General features: G+C 39.3%; 1 protein-coding gene across 1 annotated transcript in view; it reads right to left on the reverse strand.

Moving 5' to 3' along the window:
• Nucleotides 1-22,339, reverse strand: part of MYO16 (myosin XVI) — a gene marked incomplete at both ends in the record, with an annotated part of 331,914 nt that overhangs the window by 198,774 nt on the left and 110,801 nt on the right. The window contains 3 exon segments of the mRNA XM_082498511.1: nucleotides 904-1,057; nucleotides 3,741-3,816; nucleotides 19,825-19,950. Coding sequence (XP_082354637.1) covers nucleotides 904-1,057; nucleotides 3,741-3,816; nucleotides 19,825-19,950 — 356 coding nt within the window.

Here is a 22,339-nt window from a genome sequence, read left to right on the forward strand (position 1 = left end):
AGGTCCACACCAGAGCAGGTATTTCCCTGAAGGCACAGCACTGTGACCTTTGGAGGAGCTATGCTGGAGCAGGTACACCCAAGAAGGTGCTGCAGCTTGTGGAGGACTCATGCCCAATGACAGGATAAGAGCAAGAAGGAAGGAACGGCCGAGACAAAGAGCTGCAACACTGCCCTGTTGAGCCTTGAATCCTTCACTGAAGGGATTAAGTGTAACTTGCAGCGATAACAGGGAAAAGGGAAGAGGTGCTTGGAATGAAGTTGAGCTTGAGAAAGGGGGAGGAAAGGTGTTTTCCCTAAGTGTGTATATGTGTGCTTCCTTTTTAGCTTTCCTTTTTAAGCAGTATAAATCTAACTACAAATTTGTAACTCCTGTTGTCATTTTATCTGTGACTGCATGTATTTTTACTTTCAGGACTTGCCCCTGCTTTTCTCCTAAGCAATGGTAGTTTTACTACATTATTCCCATCTACCTTAATAAAAGGATGTTTGCGTCTACAGTTTAACCTCTAATAATTCTGCTACGGCAACCTCAGACAATTTTACTGGTAATTATAACAATGTATATTATTGCTTGTAGTCTCTATTTATAGAATTAAGGTTGACAAAAAGAGATGAGAGATACAAATACAAAAGACGATTCAGCAGATTTCCAAAATGAATTACTTGACCCATCAAATCACATGGAATCAAGGAATGGTTGAGGGTTGGAAGGGACCTCTAGAGGTCATCTTGTCCAAACCTCCTGCTCAAGCAGGGACACATAGAGCCGGTTGCCCAGGACCATGTCCAGATGGGGTTTGAATGTCTCCAATGCCACACAGACAGGATTCACAGATTGAAAAATACAGTTCAAATGGTAACCTGGCCTCAGCACAGCACTCTTAATAGCAGAAACACTTACAGTTTATTGGAAATTCTGGGCAGATCATGGATGATCTCTTCATATGGCTCTTCTTGAGATAAAGTAGAAACAGTTAAAGGGTCTTTCAATTTTTCCTCCCAAACAATTTCAGCTTTCAGAAGCATTTCCTCAATAAACTCAGAAGCTGCAACATCTAAGACATTGGAACACGAAGATATCAGACAAAGAAAACAGTGAAGAAAAGCTCTTTTCAGTTCAAATCTCTAGATCAGATTAGGATTAAGATTAAGCATCCAGCCAGATAAAATTAAAAGAATTGCTCAGACACTGATGATAAAATAATACTTGAAATTACTGAGAAAACAAAAGCAAAGCAAATTCAGTATGGAATTAAGTTGTCATTTGCAGAATCTCAAAACCATTCTCACTGTGTAGTAAACTGAAGTATTATTCAGTAATTCATAGGACTTCAGGACAAGCAACACTACTGTTTTCAACTCTGTATTGCAATGAAAACATGTACTAAAATCCTTTTCAATCCTTTTCAAACCTCTTTTGTTTCTACAAACTATATTTACATGTCTTGCACATACAGAAGTGCTGAAATCAGTTGTGTTTGCACACCAGAAATATAGTTAACTCATTTCTGTTAAACACATACTAAATGTGGTTAGCTAGATGTGTTGTTAGATGATCTCAGTTTGGTCCATAGCCTTTTATACAAATACAAACTAGCATGTATCTAACCACAAACGACTTTCCTGAGGCTGTGTGATGAAGTTCCCTGTGAGGGTATTTGTGGGTGGCACATTATTTGGAGCATAACATATCAGTTTATTATTCTAAGGAAGTTTCTCCTCATAATTTGGAAGGAAGGTTCTTTTCCACATTACTGGGTTCCTTCTTCATCTTATCCTATGCGTAGAAGGTTGAACAACCATATGTGTCTTCTCTCCAACACTGCTATCTAACATTACTGCATTAGCCCTGCTTTGATCACTGGGTTAGACCAGTGGATCTGGACCCCCTTCCAACCCAATATATTCTATAATTCTGTTATCTTTATAGCCAGTGCTCAAGCTCCGTGTTGTTATCTGGTCTAAGAAGGTGCTGCGTTCTGGGGGGAAACAACAGGTGCCACACTGGAAAACTGGATACTGAATTTTTTTCAGTCAACAGCTATAGAGATTCCAGTTCATGAGGCTATGTACCATCATCAGTTGAGACAGAGAAAGGAACTCAGTAGGAAGTCTCCAAGGAAATGTAAATGCAGCTACCACCAAGGTACTGAAGAACTTACAAGGAAGAAACATAACTAAAAATAAGCAGGGAATACAACAAGTGGAAAGACATGCTATCATTTGATATGATATCCTGCATGATCATGACTAGCAGTTGTCAGCAATAAAAGAAAAAACATATATAGACACATGCATATATGTATATAATTCTACACACTATATAAACTCTATGTACACACACATACACATAAATATATGTGTGTGTGCATCATAAAAGCATAGACTTATAGAATGGTTTGGGTTGGAAGGGACCTTGAAGATCATCTAATGTCCTCAGCCTGCCATGGCTGAGGACACCTTCCACTAGACCAGGTCACTCAAAGCCCCTTCCAACCTGGCCTTGAACACTTCCAGGGATGGGGCCTCCACCATTTCCATGGGCAACCTGTTCCAGTGTCTCATCTACCTCACAATAATTTCCTCCTAATATCTAATCTAAATCTACCCTCTTTCAGTTTAAAGCCATTACCCCTTGTCCTATCACTACATGCCCTTGCAAAAAGTCCCTCTCCAGCCTTCTTGTAGGCCTCCTTTGGTTACTGGACAGCTGCTATAAGGTCTCCCTGGAGTCTTCTCTTCTCCAGGCTGAACAACACCAACTCTTTCAGCCTGTCTCATAGGAGAGGTGTTTCATTCCTCTGATCATACCCGTGGCCCTCCTCTGGACCCGCTCCAACAGGTCCATGTCCTTCTTATGTTGGGGGGCCTAGAGTTGAACACAGTACTCCAGGTGGGGTCTCTCTACTCCAGGTGGAGTAGAGGGGCAAAATCACCTCCCTCAACCTGTTGGCCATGCATCTTTTGATGCAGCCCAGGATAAAGTTGGCCTTCTGGGCTGCAAGCACACATTGCCAACTCATGTTGAGCTTCTCATCAACCAACACACCCAAGACCTTCTCCTCAGGGCTGCTCTCGATCTGTTCTCCACCCAGCCTGTATTTGTTCTTGGAATTGCCCCGGCCCATATGCAGGCTCTTGCACTTGGCCTTCTTGAACTTCCTGAGGTTTGCACAGGCCCACATCTCCAGCCTGTCCAGGTCCCTCTGCATGGCATCCCTTCCCTCCAGCGTGTCAGCTGCACCACACAGCTTGGTGTCACCAACAAACTTGCTGAGGGTGCACTCAATCCCACTGTCCATGTCACCAACAAAGATGTTAAACAGTCCCGGTCCCAATACCAACCCCTGAGGAATGCCACTTGTCACTGGTCCCCACTTGGGCATTGAGCCATTGACCGCAACTCTTTGAGTGTGACCGTCCAGCCATTTCCTTATCCACTGAGCGGTCCATCCATCAAATCTATGTCTAATGTAGAGACAAGGATGTCATGCAGGACAGCGTCAAATGCTTTGCACAAGTTCAGGTACATGACATTAGTTGCTCTTCCCTTATCCACCGACACTGTAATGTCATCACAGAAAGCCACTACAATTGTCAGGCACAATTTACCCTTAGTGAAGCCATGTTGGCTGTCACCGTTCACCTCGTATTTTAGTATAACTAAGAAAGCAAGAAGGAAAGAAAACAGTGTCATAGTAACTACTACACACATAATATACATAGATTTACACCTACCTGAAGGCTTTTCATTATTGCAGTTAAGAAGATTGGGATTTGCCCAGTGCATCAAAAGCAGCTTCACAAGTTTGGTCTAAAAAGGGCAAAAACAGAGGTGTTTGAAACGGCAGAAGTAGGACAGAAGCAGTATACCTGTCAGTTTATTCATGCCTTTCTGCACTAGCTGAAATCCTAAGATAAACCATAAGCAACACCTCCAAAATACCACCTTCTGCAGATACTACACACATTGATATAAACCACAAAAGGCAGATTAAAATACAGCTCTCGTACGATTTCAGTGTACCCTCATCATAATTCCACCCCCAAAGTCTCTTTTCATCCTTACACGTGTAAAGAAATCTGCATCAGTATGGAAAAAAGCTAACCCTCCATCACCACCTGTCATGACTTAGATCACAAATATTTCTTTATGCCTGACTAATTCAACAACCGTGTACCATCACTGCCAAAGGGATCTCCCTCACAGCCATCATGGAGGTAATTCTGTTCTCTGTCAGTAGTAGAAATTGGCACATTTATCTTATGCTTACTAAATCCATTTAAGGTATTAGTAATGGTAGCAATTATAGTACAGTAGAGTATCATATAATGAAAAAGTCTAAAACATATTTTTCAATTCCTGCAAGAATGCTGCAAGCAACCATTTTTAGCGAGTTCTTCTATTGCTGCACTGAAGTCTCCAGAGGTAGTTCTCCATCAAAGGCTGTAGTATGTCTACCCTGATAAATTGGTTGGTCAGAAAGGAGTAAGAAACGGCACAAGGAGCAAAAAATATAGAGCTCAAGTAAATGAGAGAACTGTTTGCACTTTTGGATATATGCTAAACCAAACAGAATTTATAATGTAAATTTAACCAACAGGGGAGGTCAGGATGAGCACAGGGGAAAATAAGCTGTGCAGAAAAGAAAAGATTCTTCAGAGCAGAAGAGAGCTACAGATAAATGAGACCTGAATTGGAAGGCAGCTAAGGGAAAAAAAGTAATTTGGCATAAAAAGAAGCAATAAATAAACAAAGGTTAAAAGGGAAGGAAATCAGCGCAATAAAAATAATAAAATTCTATATGGATTCAGTATACAGGAGCAACTCACTACAAAATACCATGATAAGGAGGCATCAGCTAAATGCAAAAAAAATCCCCAAACTTCTAATCACAGAAAAAACAGGAAAATCTTGTTGCAAATTTCTATAAAAATAAAAAGATCTTGCTTTCGTCAGCTTTCTAATGCTGGTTTTCTGTTCTGACAGTAGAGCAAAAAAATCCAGCAAACTGTGGAAGCAGGGAGGTTTATTTCCAAATAACAGGTTTATTTCCAAATCCAATTAGCTCTGATTTCAACTAAGAACCCTCAACACATATATCTGTGTTTTTTCATTATGAAAATATGGAGCATGCTTAGTCATTGAGCTGACTAAATCAGCAGCAGCTGCATAATCTCGTTAACAGCCATTCTGAAAAGTAGTAGTGGTTCTATCCAAGGAAGGGAGGTTTTAAATGCACTTTCAGTTTAGTAATAAAACACAGCTTTTGGGGTTACCAAAGTTCTGAATTTATGCCACAAGAAGACCCTTCCATGCTGCAATGTCAATGCTTCCTGCTGCCAAAGAAATAACTACTCCTGGAAATCCTTGATGCACATCACCAACACTTAGGTATTCAGGACAGTACTAATTTCAATTACCTGCTTCTGGATACTCAAACTTGTCTGTGTTAGGTTTGACCTCATTCGCTTATGTTTTAGAAGGAGTATTTTAAAATCTAATTGCCAGATCTTCAGAACTGAGCCTAACAGTAGAAATATGTGTAGAATAATTACAGGAAATTACCATTATCCAAAGGTATTTCAATGCAGAGTTACAAATAAAGTAGATATAACTATTTTAAGAGAAATTGCAATGATATACTGTAGACCCTAAGAATAAAACGACAATACATATTTTGATTCTTATTGTCCAGTGTTGCCTTTGCCGATTCATACAAATGAAAAAGCCAGAAGCTTTTTCACCAAGCCAGAAGCTGCTTGTCCTCACTTTCAAAGGCCTTCAGAGACCCTTCATGCTTTACCAATTCCCACTCATTCAGCATTCAGATTCCAGATCCCACATCACATTGATCTGTGATACATTTTCAAATACCTACTTCTGCGCTTTTGATAGGCTGCACCTTATACTAGTGAGGAAGCCTTAAAATATCTGCAAAACTACATTGTAAACCTCTATTCACAGCCTGTTTTGATGTGATGCTTGCCAAACAGAAGAACAGGTAAGGTGCTGCTATTCCACCATTCAGGTGGATTGAAGAACAGCTCAATGGTTGGGCCCAGTGGATGGTAACCAGTGGTAAGTGTAGATGGAGGCTGGTAACTAGCAGTGTATGCCAGATTCAGTATTGGACCCAATCCTGTTCAGCATCTTCATTAATGATCTGGATGATGACACCAAACTGGCAGGAGTGGCTGATATGCCAGAGGGCTGTGTTGCCACACAAAGGGACCTTGATAGGCTGGAGAAATGGGCTGACGGGAACCTCATGATATTCAACAAGAAGCGCACAGTCCTGCACCTGGGGAGGAACAACTCCAGGCACCAGGACATGCTGGGGACTTCCTAGATGGAAAGGAGATTTGCAGTAAAGGACCTGGGGGTTCTGGTAGACCTCAAGTTGAACATGAGCCAACAATGTGCTTTGGCCACAAAGAAGGTCAATGGTATCCTGAGATACATTAGGAGGAGGGATGCCAGCAGGTCAAGAGAGGAGATCCTTCCCCTCTAAATGCTGGTGAGGCCACACCTGGTGTACTATTCCCAGTTCTAGGCTCCTCAGTACGAGACATGAATACATTGGAGAGAGTCCAGCAAAAGGCCACTAAGATGATTAAGGGACTGGAGGCCCTCACGTGTGAGGAAAGGCTGAGAAAGCTGGGAGTCTTCAATCTGGAGAAGAGAAAGCTTGGGGGAATCTCATCCATGTGTGTATATACCTGAAGGGAGGGTGCAAAGAGGACAGAGCCAAGCTCTTTTCATTGATCTCCAGTAACAGGACCAGAGGCAACAGGCACAAACTGAAACACAAGATGTTCTGTTTGAACGTCAGGAAACACTTTTATACTGAAAGGGTGACTGAGCACTGGCACAGGATGTTTAATGAGGTTTTGGAGTCTCCATCCTTGGAGACATTCAAAAGCTGTTTGGACGTGGTCCTGGGCAGCCTGCTGTAGGTGGCCCTGCTTGACTAGGGGAGCTGGATGAGATGACCTCCAGAGGTCCCTTCCAACCTCAAACGTTCTGTGATTCTGTGTAATGTGGAAAAGGTAGTCTACCGCTTTTACAAAAAAGATTATTTCTTCTCCGTCAGAATCAATCAAGACAGAACGCACAATCAGATTTGCAGGCAGACCACCAGTTACACTAAAAGAGCTATGGATTTCCTCCCTCCCCCCCCCCCAAAAAAAAAAAAAAAAAAAAAAAGAAAGAAAAAAAAGAAAAAGCAGCTTCCCTACCTCCCTACAGTGAACCTGAGTGTTAGTCCTCAGAGGAAATATTACAAAGAAATGAAGTACAATTCACATTAATGGGAGTAACACTTATGATCTAAGGAGTTAGAAAAACATGCACGGAGGAACAGACAAAACACTGACTGGACATGGGAGCACTGGAGTTGAACAGTTCTTTAAACCTAATGAAACATGGAGTGCAACACTGAAAATAAAAATCTGTAAGGGAAAATAAAAAGTAGCATAAATAAATTTACGGCGACAGGCACATTATAAACCCTTCAAATACAATTTCACCAGGCCAAAAAATGGGCCATATTTTACCACACATTAAATGTTAGCAGAGAAAGCCCAACCCTCTGTTTCATAAACCACAGGCTTAGGAGCACCAGTGTTGGCCAGATGACAGACTGTGAGGCCTGTTGCCAGAGATAAGTAACTGCAGTGACAGGGTAGGAAATACGGGACATAAAGGAGTGATAGAGATTCCTCAAGAATCTCCCTTCGCACTTGAGGCTGCAAAGGCAGCTCCAAACTGCTCTCAAGCCGTGTTAGTTTTACTGCTGGTGAATTAGCTGGGGAGCAGAATCAGTACTCCTGAAAAGTGTCTTCCTCTCCTGTATGTATGGTCAGATATTTTCCTCCAAAGCAATGCACTGGACACTAGATCTGTGCCAGCAACTGCAAAGGATAAGCTGCTGGCTCTGGCTGCGCTTTGAACTCTTGAGTTATTATCCAAGTCCCAGTGCCACTACCTCAGATCATTTATTCTCTTTTCTTTACCGTCAGAGAGATACCTGCCTAAGTTGTAAATTCAGAAAGCTGGAGGTTTTATGCAAATGCCCCGATGTGCTACTCTGGACAGCAATGAATATGCATCATCCAATTTGCACATACTCCCAGCAGTAAATTCCTTCAGTCCTTCACTTTTCTTTCTTGCCAAAACCAACATATCTCTCTACTCCTCTCTTTCTGTTTCAAAGCTGAATATTTCCTACCATCCTTAGTTCACCATCCATCTTTTATTCACACACCTCCATCATTTCTTATTCCTCAGGCCCTTTTTTCTCTATTTCCTGTATCTGAGACTTCCAGCTCCTTACATGTATCACCCCAACTTGTTTTCTTCTGCCTTTTTTATTGGTGCTCTTATGCCTTTTTTGGGACAATCCTTTTTTTCTTTTCCTTCTTGACATTCATTCCTGGGTTCTCTTTGACTAAGGCCTCCCCACTCTCTTCCTGCAATTTCCTTCCACCTGCTGTCACTTCTCAGGTTCCCACTCCATTTTCTCTGGATATGGTCCCCACAGTGAGACAAAGCCACATAATAGGAAACTAGTGCATCAACAATGTTAGATCAAAATCAGTACTATTTTGGACCACCAATCTCACACTATTGTGTGAAACACAGTGAAATCCCCAAGTATTATTTTAATATCTAAAGTGTTTATTCACTAAACACAACAAAACCCTAGGCAGAACACATGAAATACCACTGGTTACACGGTTATTATCAGCAGTGTTCACCACTGAGTAAGATGGCCTACATCTGTACTCACAAGACCCAGTTTTCATTTGCTCATAAGGCAATACTTCACTGGGTTGGAAAAATGCATGTTTCCTTCACTGTGATTTTTGTTAGGCAGATTGCTAGGATTGCTGCCTGTAAGCGCTTATGACTTTTTATTTTTTTTTAAATTAGGCAGAAAAATAAATCAAGCAAAAATGAAGCACTTTGGGGAGCACAGTGTGGGAAAATATATTGCTCGACCTTTGTGAGCTCCAATATTTGTATGATGTGAAGACTTTGTATCTGGCAGAAGATGAATTCCATGGGCTGAGAATATTCTTATGTCTGCTTGGAAAATTGTCAAAACTTAGCCAAGTTTCAAACCTTGGAAAAAATCATAGCCACCAGATGCTTACAAGACAGTTTTTAGATTATAATGGGTAAGTCAAAGAGACCACCTTTGCTGGTCTGCTCCACTGTAGACCTAAATGTTAGCCTAACCAGTAGCAGTGGCCCTTTTTAAACATCCACTTGGATGTTTAAAAGATTTGCAATAAGAAGATATAAATCAGGGAAGTAGTTTCAATTTTTGTTATTACTGTTACTATTATCATTACTAAGATTCTGTCGTAGAAGTGTTGTAACTTCATGCTAGCCATATAAGATAAGTCATCAAGTCAAAAACTGCATAGAATAACACTGGAGATGTGTACTTAATGGAATGGGGTGATAATCAGCACATCACTAAACATCAGGGGCACTAAGATGCAAAGTGCAGGTTAGGGACCTGCATTCACTTAAGCTACTGGGGAGTGAAACAAGCAAAAGCAAATCCCAAGACAGAGACTCCCAACATTTGGAAGTAAGGTAACTATTAAACTATTAGAGTTACTGTTAATTGAGTTTTAAAGATCATATATTTGTTCCCCAAGACTGAGTCTCCTGTAAAGCCAAAGTCTCGTATGTAAACCCCAAAATTAGAGCAGTATCATTCAGGAGCTAAATAGCATTTTCTCTGCCATTGCAAATCTCATCCATAGTACTGCTCTAGACACAGGAAATGATGTCTGAAACTCATTATAGATCTCCCTTCTTAATACAATATAGATGAGGATGGTATTTTTTCTATTTGACTGCAGAAAAAAGGGGACCATAACCACCTGTGGTCAGCAAAGTGGAACAGATTAGAAAAAGTAGGTTGTGGGAATGAGACTAGCAGCAGGGTAGAAAGAGTGAAGAGGAAAAAATAGAACAGAGCATGGATAAAATGCTGGGCTTTGGAACTAACAGCATGAAATAAATGAAGTGAAAGGGAAGAAGAAAGACGTGGCAAGGAGCCAGGATGTAGGTAGATACAGACTAAGCAGAAAATGAAAGAAGAAAGTGACACGACATGGAAAAAACACTCAGATCAGACAAGGAAGATTGGGACTGTGAGCAAGTGGGAAAAAGGGATAAGTATAACAGAAGGGCAGGAAGGTTGGCATGAAGCCAAAGTAGAGAAAAGAGTAAGCTTGGAAGAGAACCAGGGAGAGGAGGAGGGGCAGAAAGTGGCTGTGCAAGGAAATTAGGATTGGGATAAAATGCGTAGGGGAAGGACATGAAGCCAGGCAAATGAATGGGACAATAAAGCAACAGAATCAAGACAAGAATGGAACAGACTGGAAGCAATGGGACAAATAAGGTTACATGTGGGAGAAATGAACTGTAAAGATTGTGTCTTTTCATCCATACACAGAGCTTGGAATGGAACCCAGGTTCCCCAAGCATCACCACTACCTTTCTGCAGTCAGCATGTTTAACTTATATGGCCTTTTAAACCTCTGGAATAATTCAAGTAAAGAAGGACAACCTAATACTGTTTTCAGCTATCTAAGCAAGTGACAAAGTTTACCCAAAAGCTTTTCTACAGATAAAGTAAAGCCTTCAGCAGTCTTTACTTCAAGACTGATAACCTACATTTCTGTTTTTCAATCCACCAGGAAATTAAACAGAGAAAAAAAAAAAATCGGGGAAAAATATTATGTAATCTTGTGATTAAAGATGCTTATAAATTATGTCCCTACAAGTTATATATTAATACTACAGGCAGAATCATAAATCTGGCACTTCTCAAAGTTTGTACGTGAACAGTCTTATTAGGCTTCTTTTTCATATATGCCTCTTGCATATGAGATAAAGTTACTATAGCTTGTATTTCAATGAAAATGAAATTTATATTGATCAATGAGATACTGAAATAACCAAATAAGTATACAGTGTACTCTGTGCACATCTCAGCTTTAAAAACATACATGAAAACACTGAGAATTTCATAGTAATTTTGTAAATTGAGGTTGTCCCTAGTCTGTACGTGAAGCTTAAACTTGTAAATCTATTTTCTTATCATTTGGTATTGTGTGAATCTAGCTTTTCTTCCCCTAGTGTTCTGTACCCATGATTAGCATTTGAATCATTTATAAAAACCTTCTGAATATATTGAGAGTGAAAGAAAGATATCACAGGCAGAAATCCCAAAGTGGTCTCTCTGCTTGAGGAAAATGAGTGTAATTTGATCTGAAGGGAAATGGTGCTCTTCTACCTGAGTACAATCACACATGCCAAAGACGAACAAAAAGACTAAAGAAAAGAGGGAGAGAGATGTCCAGATAAAACATTCTCTGGAGGATTTTCTGACCATAAATGAAAGATTCCAACTGCTTGACAGGGAAAATATGTATTCCCCGAGCAACTATATTCTATTCTTTTTAAAATACTGAACAAGTACCCCCTTCTTTAGGCTCTTCTCATTGAAAACATTTGTGGAATGTGTTTGCGCAAGTCCAGAAACTGCATTCAAAGGAACTGCTATGACAGTGACCAAACTTGCATGAGATTAAATATCATTTCCTGAGTTCGGATATCCCATCTACACTGGAGCATATTCTAATGATGGATGTGGATTTTTTTTCTATTTCAAGCTCAACATGCACTTAAAGAAAAGAAATTGAAACTACAGTTCATAGTTGAGTCAAATGACTAATGTGTTTTGGTAACGATGAGCAAATTAGATCACATAATAAGACGGTACGTTCTCTCAGACTTCAGCAAGAAGCGCAAAGTCCCTTCTATGATCTGAAAGAAACGTGTTTGGATGAACTAACTAGACAGGGGCATATGATTCAGTCTGGGCAACCAAGCCACCCGAATGTGTGTTAAGGGAAAATATACTTACAGAATGGCAATTTCACACATAAATTTTGAAAGTGGCACAGGATGTATATAACATGCTAAGAAACATGAGGTAGGCATCCGAGCTCTCTAAAAATCTTTTATTTATCTGGGATATTTCCAGTTCATTGATGGGAAGAAATCCTTGCTAGTGCAGGAGTTACTCTTGGAGAGGTACGGTCAGCAGTTCGATGATTCTATTATCCTTTTTTTTTGACATCATGAAACTGTTAAACCCCAAAGCCAGAGGCTAAATCTGTCTCGCTAAGAGAGTGCAATGGAACAAGCTTAAGTATCCCTTATAATCCACACTGCTTAACTGCTAGCTCTGTCCCTGACTCTGCTCTGGACCACTCCAACCAGCTCTCTACAAACAAGACTAATCTCCTCTAGAGGAAACTAGCTCTAAACAATATGAATGCGAGCCAGGCTATTGCTCTGCTTAATCCCTAGCCTTTTTTTATTTAGCAATTTAACAGTTTAGACATAGGCAGCATCCCCCAAGGATGAAATTTTGGGAGAGGTAGTGTTTAAGCTCCTGGAGAGTCAGCTCTGACCTGCATGCCGCCGACAGCTGGTTTGAAAGGTGACATTTCTGTGATAAACAACAAAGAAACAGCTTGTGCCTGGGAACCGTGCCAAAGTACCCAAGGCAAACGGCAAAGCTACAGCCTATTCCCACCACGGGGAGAGCGAGCGTGGGCTCTCCTGATCACAGCGGCCTGGAAAACGTCCAGCGGGGACAGCACTACCAGTGCCAGATTACTAGCTGTTCACAAAGTGATTGCTGTGCTAAATTCAAATTAAGGGGCCAGCCTGAGAAATACAAGTTGCCCTTCCGCAGTTGGTATCAGCGCCAGCATGGGCGGTGCGGTACCCCTAAGTGGTGATGTGTGCCCCGCTCTGGTGCGCACAGGCAGCAGACACATATATACCAGCACTCCCCGTGCTGTACGTGAATGAGACAAGAGAGTTCTAACTGCCATCGTTAACAGTATTAATAATGTATATGCCCAAAAGGCCCTGTTAAATTTATGTGGGCAACCCTGGCATATTCTGATTTCTTGAGGCTTGTTTTGCTGCCCTCATAATCTTATTCTGAGCAGTTTTTTTGTGTCACTGATGCAGATTTGCATGTGTGTCAATGAGGTTATTATATTCCTTCATTTTCTTACAGTAAAATTATTAAGGTAAGCAACTCTGACCTTAATACCTCAATAATATCCATTTGGTATGTTAGAATCTCAATGTGCATTAAAAATAAAAACTTGCTTTTAAGCCCTAGTAGTTACAGGGGTGAAAATGACAATAGTCCTAGAAACTCAGAATAACCTTCCTTCAGAATATGCCCATTTTTTAATGCTGTTACAATTATTTTTTAATGTTTGCAGCTGGTAGTATTTCAGTTAATAGCCTGTTGCATTCACTGGTAACCTAATCTGTTCCTGCAAAGCAGAGCCTCATCTTATAGAGAGAATGGCCTTTAGGCAGTATCCTCCATTGCCTTATTCTGTACTCAGTAGCAACATTATATACATAACTCTCAAAGTCACTAATAATATCCTGTATTCCTATGCAACAAAGATGTTCTACTCTGGATCTACACAGTCTGGCACTAACAGGACAATTCATTTATCATTCACCCAAGCTTTTTTTTCAATATTTGGACTAATACCTTTCTGGCAAATTTTAGATGGTAAATTTATCCATGAGACTGCTTTTCTTTAAAAATATATGTAAAGACAGGTGCACATTATCCTTTTTAACATCAGATAATACATACTGGCACTTAAAACTCTTAGTTATTCCCTCTTTGGAAACAATGCAACTTACTGCTATGTTTTGCTTTCGATAAAATAGGTATTATTGTAAGTATTTAACTCTAATCCCTCTGTAGGATTCTTTCTGTGAAGCTTTGCACTCTCTAAAAGTAAGGCATCAACTCCATGCGCCCTTCATGATGACTGGAGACCCCAGCACATCCAGTGGGCAGCTGGCACATCCTTTGGCCCCTTTGTCCCGCACTTTGGTCTGGATTCCTCCTATAAAATTTTAAAATGTTCAAGTTAGACTTCTAACATATGCTAGATGCCCATGACCTCTATAATCAGGGAGGGTCAGACCTCTAAGTAATGATTCATCCCACCTACTTTAAATGCACCTCCTAGATTTGTGTGAATTGCACTCTAGAGGTGATTCTTCACATTAGACAAGACAAAGCTTTGACTTTGTACTTAAGAATCCCATCCTAAATAAAACTGGGTTTGCCATTATCGAGATGTCTCTGCAAGCCAGGTTTTGTTTATAAGGTGTGAGTGTGAGGTCTTTCACATGCTTAGTACTCAGGATAATGTATCTTTGATCCAAAAATTTCTCATATAATTTGCTGTGAAAATTTGAGCAATAAGCTTTTTGCAATCCACTTGCATTGTGTATTAATTTACAACTTGAGAATTGTAACAGGAAGCTTGCAGCACCTTTATTCTTTATAAGTTTCCTCCGGTACAAATGCAAATTAAATTTTCTCACTGGAAATATTAAACTTCAGTGGATTCTTCTCTTTTTTTCCATGTAAAGTAAATTAGTACCATCTCTATTTTAGTTATGGCCTTACAAATAACCAAATATGTTTTTTTTTTCATTTTGTATATTTTGTATTAATTTTCTTTTTTTGTATTTTGTGTATTTGCAAACATAAAACTTATGTATAGAACTCATGTCCCTCAACTGATTCTGGATGTCAGTCTAAAATAATGTAACAATTTATTCAAAACAAAATCACTACTGATAATTTTTCATAAAGTAATATGCAAGTTGTCTATATGTAAGGTCTACAAAATAAAATAGTTCAAAAACTAAACGTGTAATTTATATAACTAATCCAATTGCATTTTATTAAGGTAAGCAGCTTATCCAGATGAAAAATATGTCTGAATTATTAAGAATTTTGTAGATAATTTATAAACAGGAAAAACTACCAGTCCTTATAACTCATGGAATATAATATTAATTATATATTGGATGTGGTTTGGTTGCAGGTCTTGCTGCAGCCGTGCTAGTGAACTACTAAACATCAGTGGTTTAGAACAGGTTTTTTGAAAGTTCTGTGACCAGTCATTAAAGAATCATTGCTTATTAGACAAGGTACAAGACAAGAAAAGGCTATTTTTCTGTTCAGATACATTCCTGAAAGGAAAGAAAACCTCTTAAGAATTGAAAAGAACATCAAACTTAAACCAAATACGTTCTTTTACAGTCTTCTACTAGAACATACAGATTTATCACTACAGTGAGTTTTTCAAGTGACACTTTTTTAAAAAAAATCCTGCCACAAATATGTGTTACAAGTAGGTGAAACCATAAGGGATGGAGTCCAGAATATATATTAATGACTTTCTCAGGAAACATTACTATTTTTGGCTAAAAAATAACTATTTCCACATAAATATATTTTAATTTAAACCAGACTATCCAAATCATGTCTTAATTAAGACTATTCCCGTTCTGCCATACTAATTTTTCCCCAAAACAGTAACAATGCTTGTATTTGTCTATAATTAATTACTCAAAATGAAATTGTAAATATGATGTGCATATGAATTCATACTAAGGCTAAAAGATGTTTCAAAATTATCATCGTAAGAAAGAAAATTTTAAAAACATCCTGATGGCTTAGCTACTGGATGAAATGTATCCCCTGATATCTAATAAATCCCTCTTATAAAGGTATTTAAACTATTTACTTGTTTCTTAGGAACAGAATCCGTATGAAAGCCATATTTATCTCCTAAATAAGGATGGCAAATTATCTACAATGATAATAAGGTATCTCCAAATTATATTATTCATTAACACTACAAAGAGAAGACATTTGCTCTGTACTTCGTTAATTCTAGTGAGGAAGAGTGCAATGTTACTTCGTGTGTCTTCCTCCACATGTACCCATAGTGCTTGTGCAGTGACTAGCACAACTGGTCCCTGGCTTCTCATTGAAAACTCCTGAGTAGTAAGAATCACTGCCATCGCCAGCTGGGACATAAAGGGAGACACAGTTCAACAAAAGAGCCAGCAAAAAAGATCATCTCACAAAACAGCAATCTGAGCTCTTAGAACACTTTAAAAAGAAGACGTTTTTCTCCATTAGTCACTTTTAGTTACAAACTTTACATGTATGGGTCTGTTTCAAAAAGAAAAATACCTAACCGTGACAAAAAAAGTATTTCAAGTCATTCGGGGGGAGTATTGCAAACATATATGTTACACATATATAACCAAAGAAAAGTTCTTCCTCAGTCCTTTCAAGTTAATCCTTCCAAGTCCTTTTTTATTAACCTCAACAACCAGTGTTTAGGCTTCACACTAGAAGACACTTACAGCCATTGTGCAACTACATTAAAGCCTGAACTTGCAAGCCATCCTGAAAGGTAGGAAATAATAGGTCGAGCTCAAGATTACATCACCGCAATCACACTACTTCTGAATAGGAGTTTTCTTGCCCTACTGAAGTCTGAACATGGGTAAAGTGAGTAGGCGCCTGCCTGCAGAATCACAGCAGGATCCAGAGGGATCAGTGAGGGCAGTACAACTACCAAACAGCACAGGAGAAAATGGGACGAAAAAAATAAAACTACAGTACATGCAAAATACCACTGATGTTCCACTTGCTAACAAAACTTCAGTTCAGTATATTTTTGCAGCAAATTTTTCTCTGTAAATTTAACCTTCCATAAATTGCTGAGGGTACACTTCAGGCCATACATATATAAACCAATACATATATAAACTTAATCTATTATGAAGATATGCTGATCTTTCACACCTGTAAAAGAGCAGATATAGGTTATCTCAATAGGAGAAATCTATATCCCAACAGAACTAACTAGTCTCAAGCACACTTATTTTTAGTATTATTATTACTACATTTTTACTACCTTCTTGCGATAAAGTGTATTATTTATTTTCTGAAGTCCAAAAAGAGGTTGGAAGCCATTTATTCAATGAAAATGAGAACACGTGCAATAAGGAAGTACATGTATGTCATTTTAATAAGCAACAAGACATGAATCAACATTTAACATAAGTACTGAATTTTATCCTTAAATGGTTTTGCAAACCTAAAAATATATTTTATACATGTCAGTTTTCTAAAGAAGACAGTCTGACAGGTGAATTATAATATATATGCATAAGTACTTGAATTACATCTGTCTACCTATATACATGTCTTTTTTGCTTTTCATTAGACATTTTGGCATGTTTAGAATCTACTCCTTAAATCTTAACATGGATCAACTGCAGCGAAAGACTCAAAAAAAAAAAAAAAGAAGAAAAAAAGAGAACCCCTCCCCCAAAAAAGTAGATTTGGCTTCGTATTCATATTACTAAGGGTACAGTAAAATCAGCTGCAGCCCACTCCTTGTATCTCAGCATCTTCATCTTTTAATTCACAGGTTTACTCACAACAACAACAGAAAACTACTGAGACACCAGAAACAGACATGAACAAAAATGGTAGTTCTCCTCAATCATTGGCTAGAGGTACAGCTAAATGAATGGGATTGTCTCCACCGAGATCAGAAACAGAATTAAGATTGTCTAACTATGGAGTTCATAGTCCAGCAGAAGTCCATGAGTATTTTTATTTATATGTATTAGAAAATTAAAAAAGAAAACAAAACAGAGTCCTGTTTAGGATCAACAACTTTTTGTCATTCCAAGTTATGTTTAAAAGCATGGTTGATGATGATAGAAATAGACATTATAAGATGGCAAAGTACTGAAGAAACAGGGGAAGGGCTTGACAGCTACAACACATAGCATTTTCTGACTAACTCAGTCCATCTACATCCAGTGTCAGGAAGGATATCCCTGCCATCAGCAGGAATCTGAACAGAATAAAGTAATTGAAGTGCTGAGAGCTTATGGGTAAGAATTAAGGGGCAGGCTGACATGGTAGATGTGGTGCTTAGAGACATGTTTTAGTGGTGGTTTTGGCAGTGTTAGGTTGATGGTTGTACTTGATGATCTTAAAGGTCCTTTCCAACCTAGACAATTCTATGATTCTATGAGTGACACTGTTGTGGGTGTTTATTACAGACCACTGGATCAGGAATAGGAAGTCGATGAGGCCTTCTATAGGCAGCTGGAAATAGCCTCATGATCACAGGCCCTCGTTCTCTTGGAGGACTTCATCCACCCTGATATTTGCTGGGAAGGAAACACAGCCAGGACCGTGCAGCCCAGGAGGTTTCTGCAGAGCACTGATTATAACTTTTTGACATAGGTGGCAGTGGAAGAGCCAACAAGAAGCGGTGCACTGCTGGACCTTGTGCCAACAAAGAAGGGTCCTGCACCTAGGGAGGGATAACCCCATGCACCATTACAGGTTAAGGGTTGTCCTGATAGACAAGAAGTTGACCATGAGCCAGCAATGTGCTCTTGTGGCCAGGAGGGCCAATGGTATCCTGGAGTGCATTAAAAATAAAGTGGCCAGAAGGTCGAGGGAGGTCATCCTCCCCCTCTACTCTGCACTGGTGAGGTCACATCTGGAGTACTGTGTCCAGTTCTGGGCTCCTCAGTTCAAGAAAGACAAGGAACTACTGGAGAGAGTCCAGCGGAGGGCTACGAAGATGATCAAGGGGTTGGAGCATCTCTCTTATGAGGAAAGGCTGAGAAACCTAGGTTTGTTTAGCCTGGAGAAGACTGAGAGGAGATCTCATCAATGCTCATAAATATCTGAAGGGCAGGTGTCAAGAGGATGGGGCCAGACTGTCTTCAGTGGTGCCCAGCAATAGGTCAAGAGGCAACAGGTACAAACTGGAACACAGGAAATTCCGTCTGAACGTAAGGAAAAACTCCTTTACTTTGAGGGTGGCAGAGCACTGGAACAGTCTACCCAGAGAGGTTGCGGAATCTCTTTCTCTGGAGATATTAAACCCCACCCGGATGTGTTTGTGTCCAACCTGCTGTAGGTGAACCTGTTTTGGCAGGGGGGTTGGACTAGATCATCTCCAGAGGTCCCTTCCAACCTCTACCATTCTGTGATTTTGTGATTCTGTGAATTTGTATTCAGAGGAAGACTGGGAAGCTCGGTCTTGTGTACATGGCAGAGGACCCCTTCCTGGTGCAAGACAAGGATAGGAAGGGATGAGTTTTCCAGAAGCTGCAGCAAAGACCTGACAGGAGAAAGTGTAGTACTGTGGGAGGCTGAGCTAGGACGAATCAGAGAGGTTTTTGGAAGGTAGCTGTGGGTAAGTGGTGATTTGTGAGCCTTACAGGTGGTCAGTGGGAGCTATGAGTAGCTCTCCTGAACTGGTCTATACAAAAGCACATCAAGAATGTCTTGGGAGAATGAGGATGAAGGAAAAGTGAAAAGGTGGGATGTTAAGAGTCACCAGTCATGTTTACGCATGGCCTCCAAATCCCAAACCCAGGGCACCCTTCCACAACTCAACGACTGTAAAACTTTGAATGCAGCTACCATGTTAAGTGGATCCTAGACTCTCATTCACAGAGATGTACACAGCAAAAAAGTTCACTAAAAATAAGAGTTTGACACCAGAATATAAGAAAATAACAGCAAAAAGTGTTTATTTTGGCACCTTTTCAAATTTCAGTGCACATGTAAATTTTGCTGGAGAAAAACTGCTGTTGATGTTAGATTGATTTTAATGAGCTATATTGGGTTGATAGCTTTACAATGTTTATTCTCAAATAATCTGTCATTTGAGATGTCATCTATAGTACAGAAATGTGCAAGCTTTATACATTAAAACTGAAATAGTCTCCTTGACTTGAAAGTATTTGCTATTGCTACAGAAGACTACCACAAAGAAAAGAGAAACAGGCGAAAAAAATGTGCTTTACCTGTCCATACTTTGCAGCTAAATGTAGAGGTGTCCAGTACTGATTATCCACTACATTGAGATCAGCCCCATGATCCAGTATCAGAGATGCAACATTCTTGTATCCATTAGCGCAGGCCACATGCAGCTGCAATATAAAAGTGTCTTAATAGTTTAAAGAACTCAGAAAAACCCATGATGCGCTACTGCATATCTTGGCTGTCCACAGACCTAACTGGCTAAATACAATACAATTTCAAGCAAACATCCTTTCAAGCATGTTCACAAACTTCATGAGCCCAGGTAGATTCATACACTTCAGCAGTGTGTGGCCTAGACCTAACTTTCTTTTATGGCAGTTCAAATATCCCAGATGTAAGGTGACATTACTTTACTCCAAAATGAATTCGTTAACACATAATCAAACCAAGCACAGTGAGTTTGCAGCACAAAATCAGTCACAAAATCAGTTTTTCAATTTTGAACCACAGATTTTATTTCGTTTATTTGCATTGCTTCCCTAGATACTTAAATATTTTGAGTGGTATTTGTTGTAATAATTTTCTTTGATTGCCTGTATCAGTAAACTTCACTTCAGAGCCAAAATGGAATGGAGAGATGGGGGAAAATGCAGTAACAAGATGACAGAAGCTCAGGTCAGCGGGTACCTCAGGAGGTCACATAGTGCAACTCCCTGCTAAAGCAGGGGCAACTTCAAAGGTAGCTGTGTTTGCTTGTGGCTTGTCATTCTGAGTAGCAAATACAGTACAAGTGACAAGGTACTGAAAACTGTAGTGGCAAGAAGGGGATTGAGGAAACTCAAAAATATCCTTGTCAGTGGCTGATTTGAGAAACTGGACATTAACTTTTGCAATATAATGCTACTTAAGGCTCTATATGTGTTCAGTATTTATATCGGCAACTAATTCCACTATAAATGGCATTTATAGTATGAGATTTAAAAAAAGAATATAGATAGATTTTAATTTTTATTTAATTATTATAAATAGGAAGTATGTAAAATAAATATGAAAGCAATATAAAACCAATATAATACCAAACTGGACTTGTCAAGAGAGAACGAGGCAAAGTGATCACAGAGAAGCACATAGTAGGGTAATACAAATTATTTGCTCTCGTAATAATCAAGTGAAAGAGGAAAATGCAATAAAGAACCCTACATAAGGGAAAAGTTGTCATTTGAGGATTTTGGTGGAAATTGTTCCTTAAGTCTGGTGAATAATTTTGTTGAGGCACATATTTCACATGACCAGTTTGATCCAGGTTACAGTTTAGGCATGTTTATTTTTTCATGGTTCTCTGCTATGATTTCAAACATTCCCTCTGCTTTGGGGAGCAAAGAGGACAAAATTTGCATTTGGAAACCAGCATAATATAATTGCTCATCCCCGGTCAGAAGGAGCTGATTATCATCATGGCCAGTACGAACAAGGCTCAGGAAGATTGCAGAAATGGAGAACTGAGATTATAGGTGGTAACCTGTATCCCCAAATCACGTAGCCCAACTACATAATTTTTTCTCTTGAAGCAACGTTAGCCAAAGAGGCTATTTTTCAGAAGACTGAAATGGATGGCTAATGGCAAGTAAAAGGTCTTGCAATAAACCTGTTAATAAAACCGTGTAGTTCCAAAGTCACTACAAGCATACGAGACACCAAAACCAAAGTCCAGGATATTATTTGCCTTATTTGCTATTTCTGGTTCAGCTGCACCAGCAGAGTATGCATAAAGTTTTCTCTAAGAACATGCTTGATGCAAAGGGATGAAACACATAGCTCATGAAAAATCTTCCCCTGGAAAGGGGGTAGAATGCCCCTGCCCTGGGGGCAGAACACCAATTCTGTATGCTAAATACGTTCTAATTTCATATGTACAAAATCCTCAAAATTATCCCATAATCAGACATAACTTCAGCTTGTCTTCTGTTTTAACAGAAGAAATTAAATTTTCTATTCAGACATCAATTTGACAAGTGCTATTTTAAAGTAGCTTAAAAGCTCATAGGACAAAGGAAATATTTTATGACTGAAATCTGTCATAAAAAAATAAAGAAAAAATTATTATAGGAGAATTTAGCAGAAAGAATAATTTTTCCATATATCATTCTGTGTCTGTATTGCACGTGTACGTATGTATGTGGTATGAATCTATGAGAATGTCTGCATTTATATATTTATGGCATCAATTTTTTGCATGATTCATCTTAATTTACGTATGGACTTAAATATATTCGTTCTATCGAGAGAAAACAAATCTCATTGGCTACTTACAACTGAGATACTTGTTTTCTCTGTACAGATAGATGTAGAGCAACACAAAACTATTCCCAAGAACCCTTTGATACACATACAACTTTCACAGACTGGCTGACTCCACACCCATGAATAGAGACAGAGCAGTTTAACAAATTCCGGTTTTCCCACCAGTTTGTCAGACAAAACTTTCACATAATAGAAATCTCAAACAAAAGCAAAACGATCCACTCTGTAGCTACTTGTTGCAAGACTACGAAAGAA

Source organism: Vanellus vanellus (assembly GCF_965231255.1).
Source record: "Vanellus vanellus genome assembly, chromosome: 1".
Lineage (NCBI taxonomy): Eukaryota > Metazoa > Chordata > Aves > Charadriiformes > Charadriidae > Vanellus > Vanellus vanellus.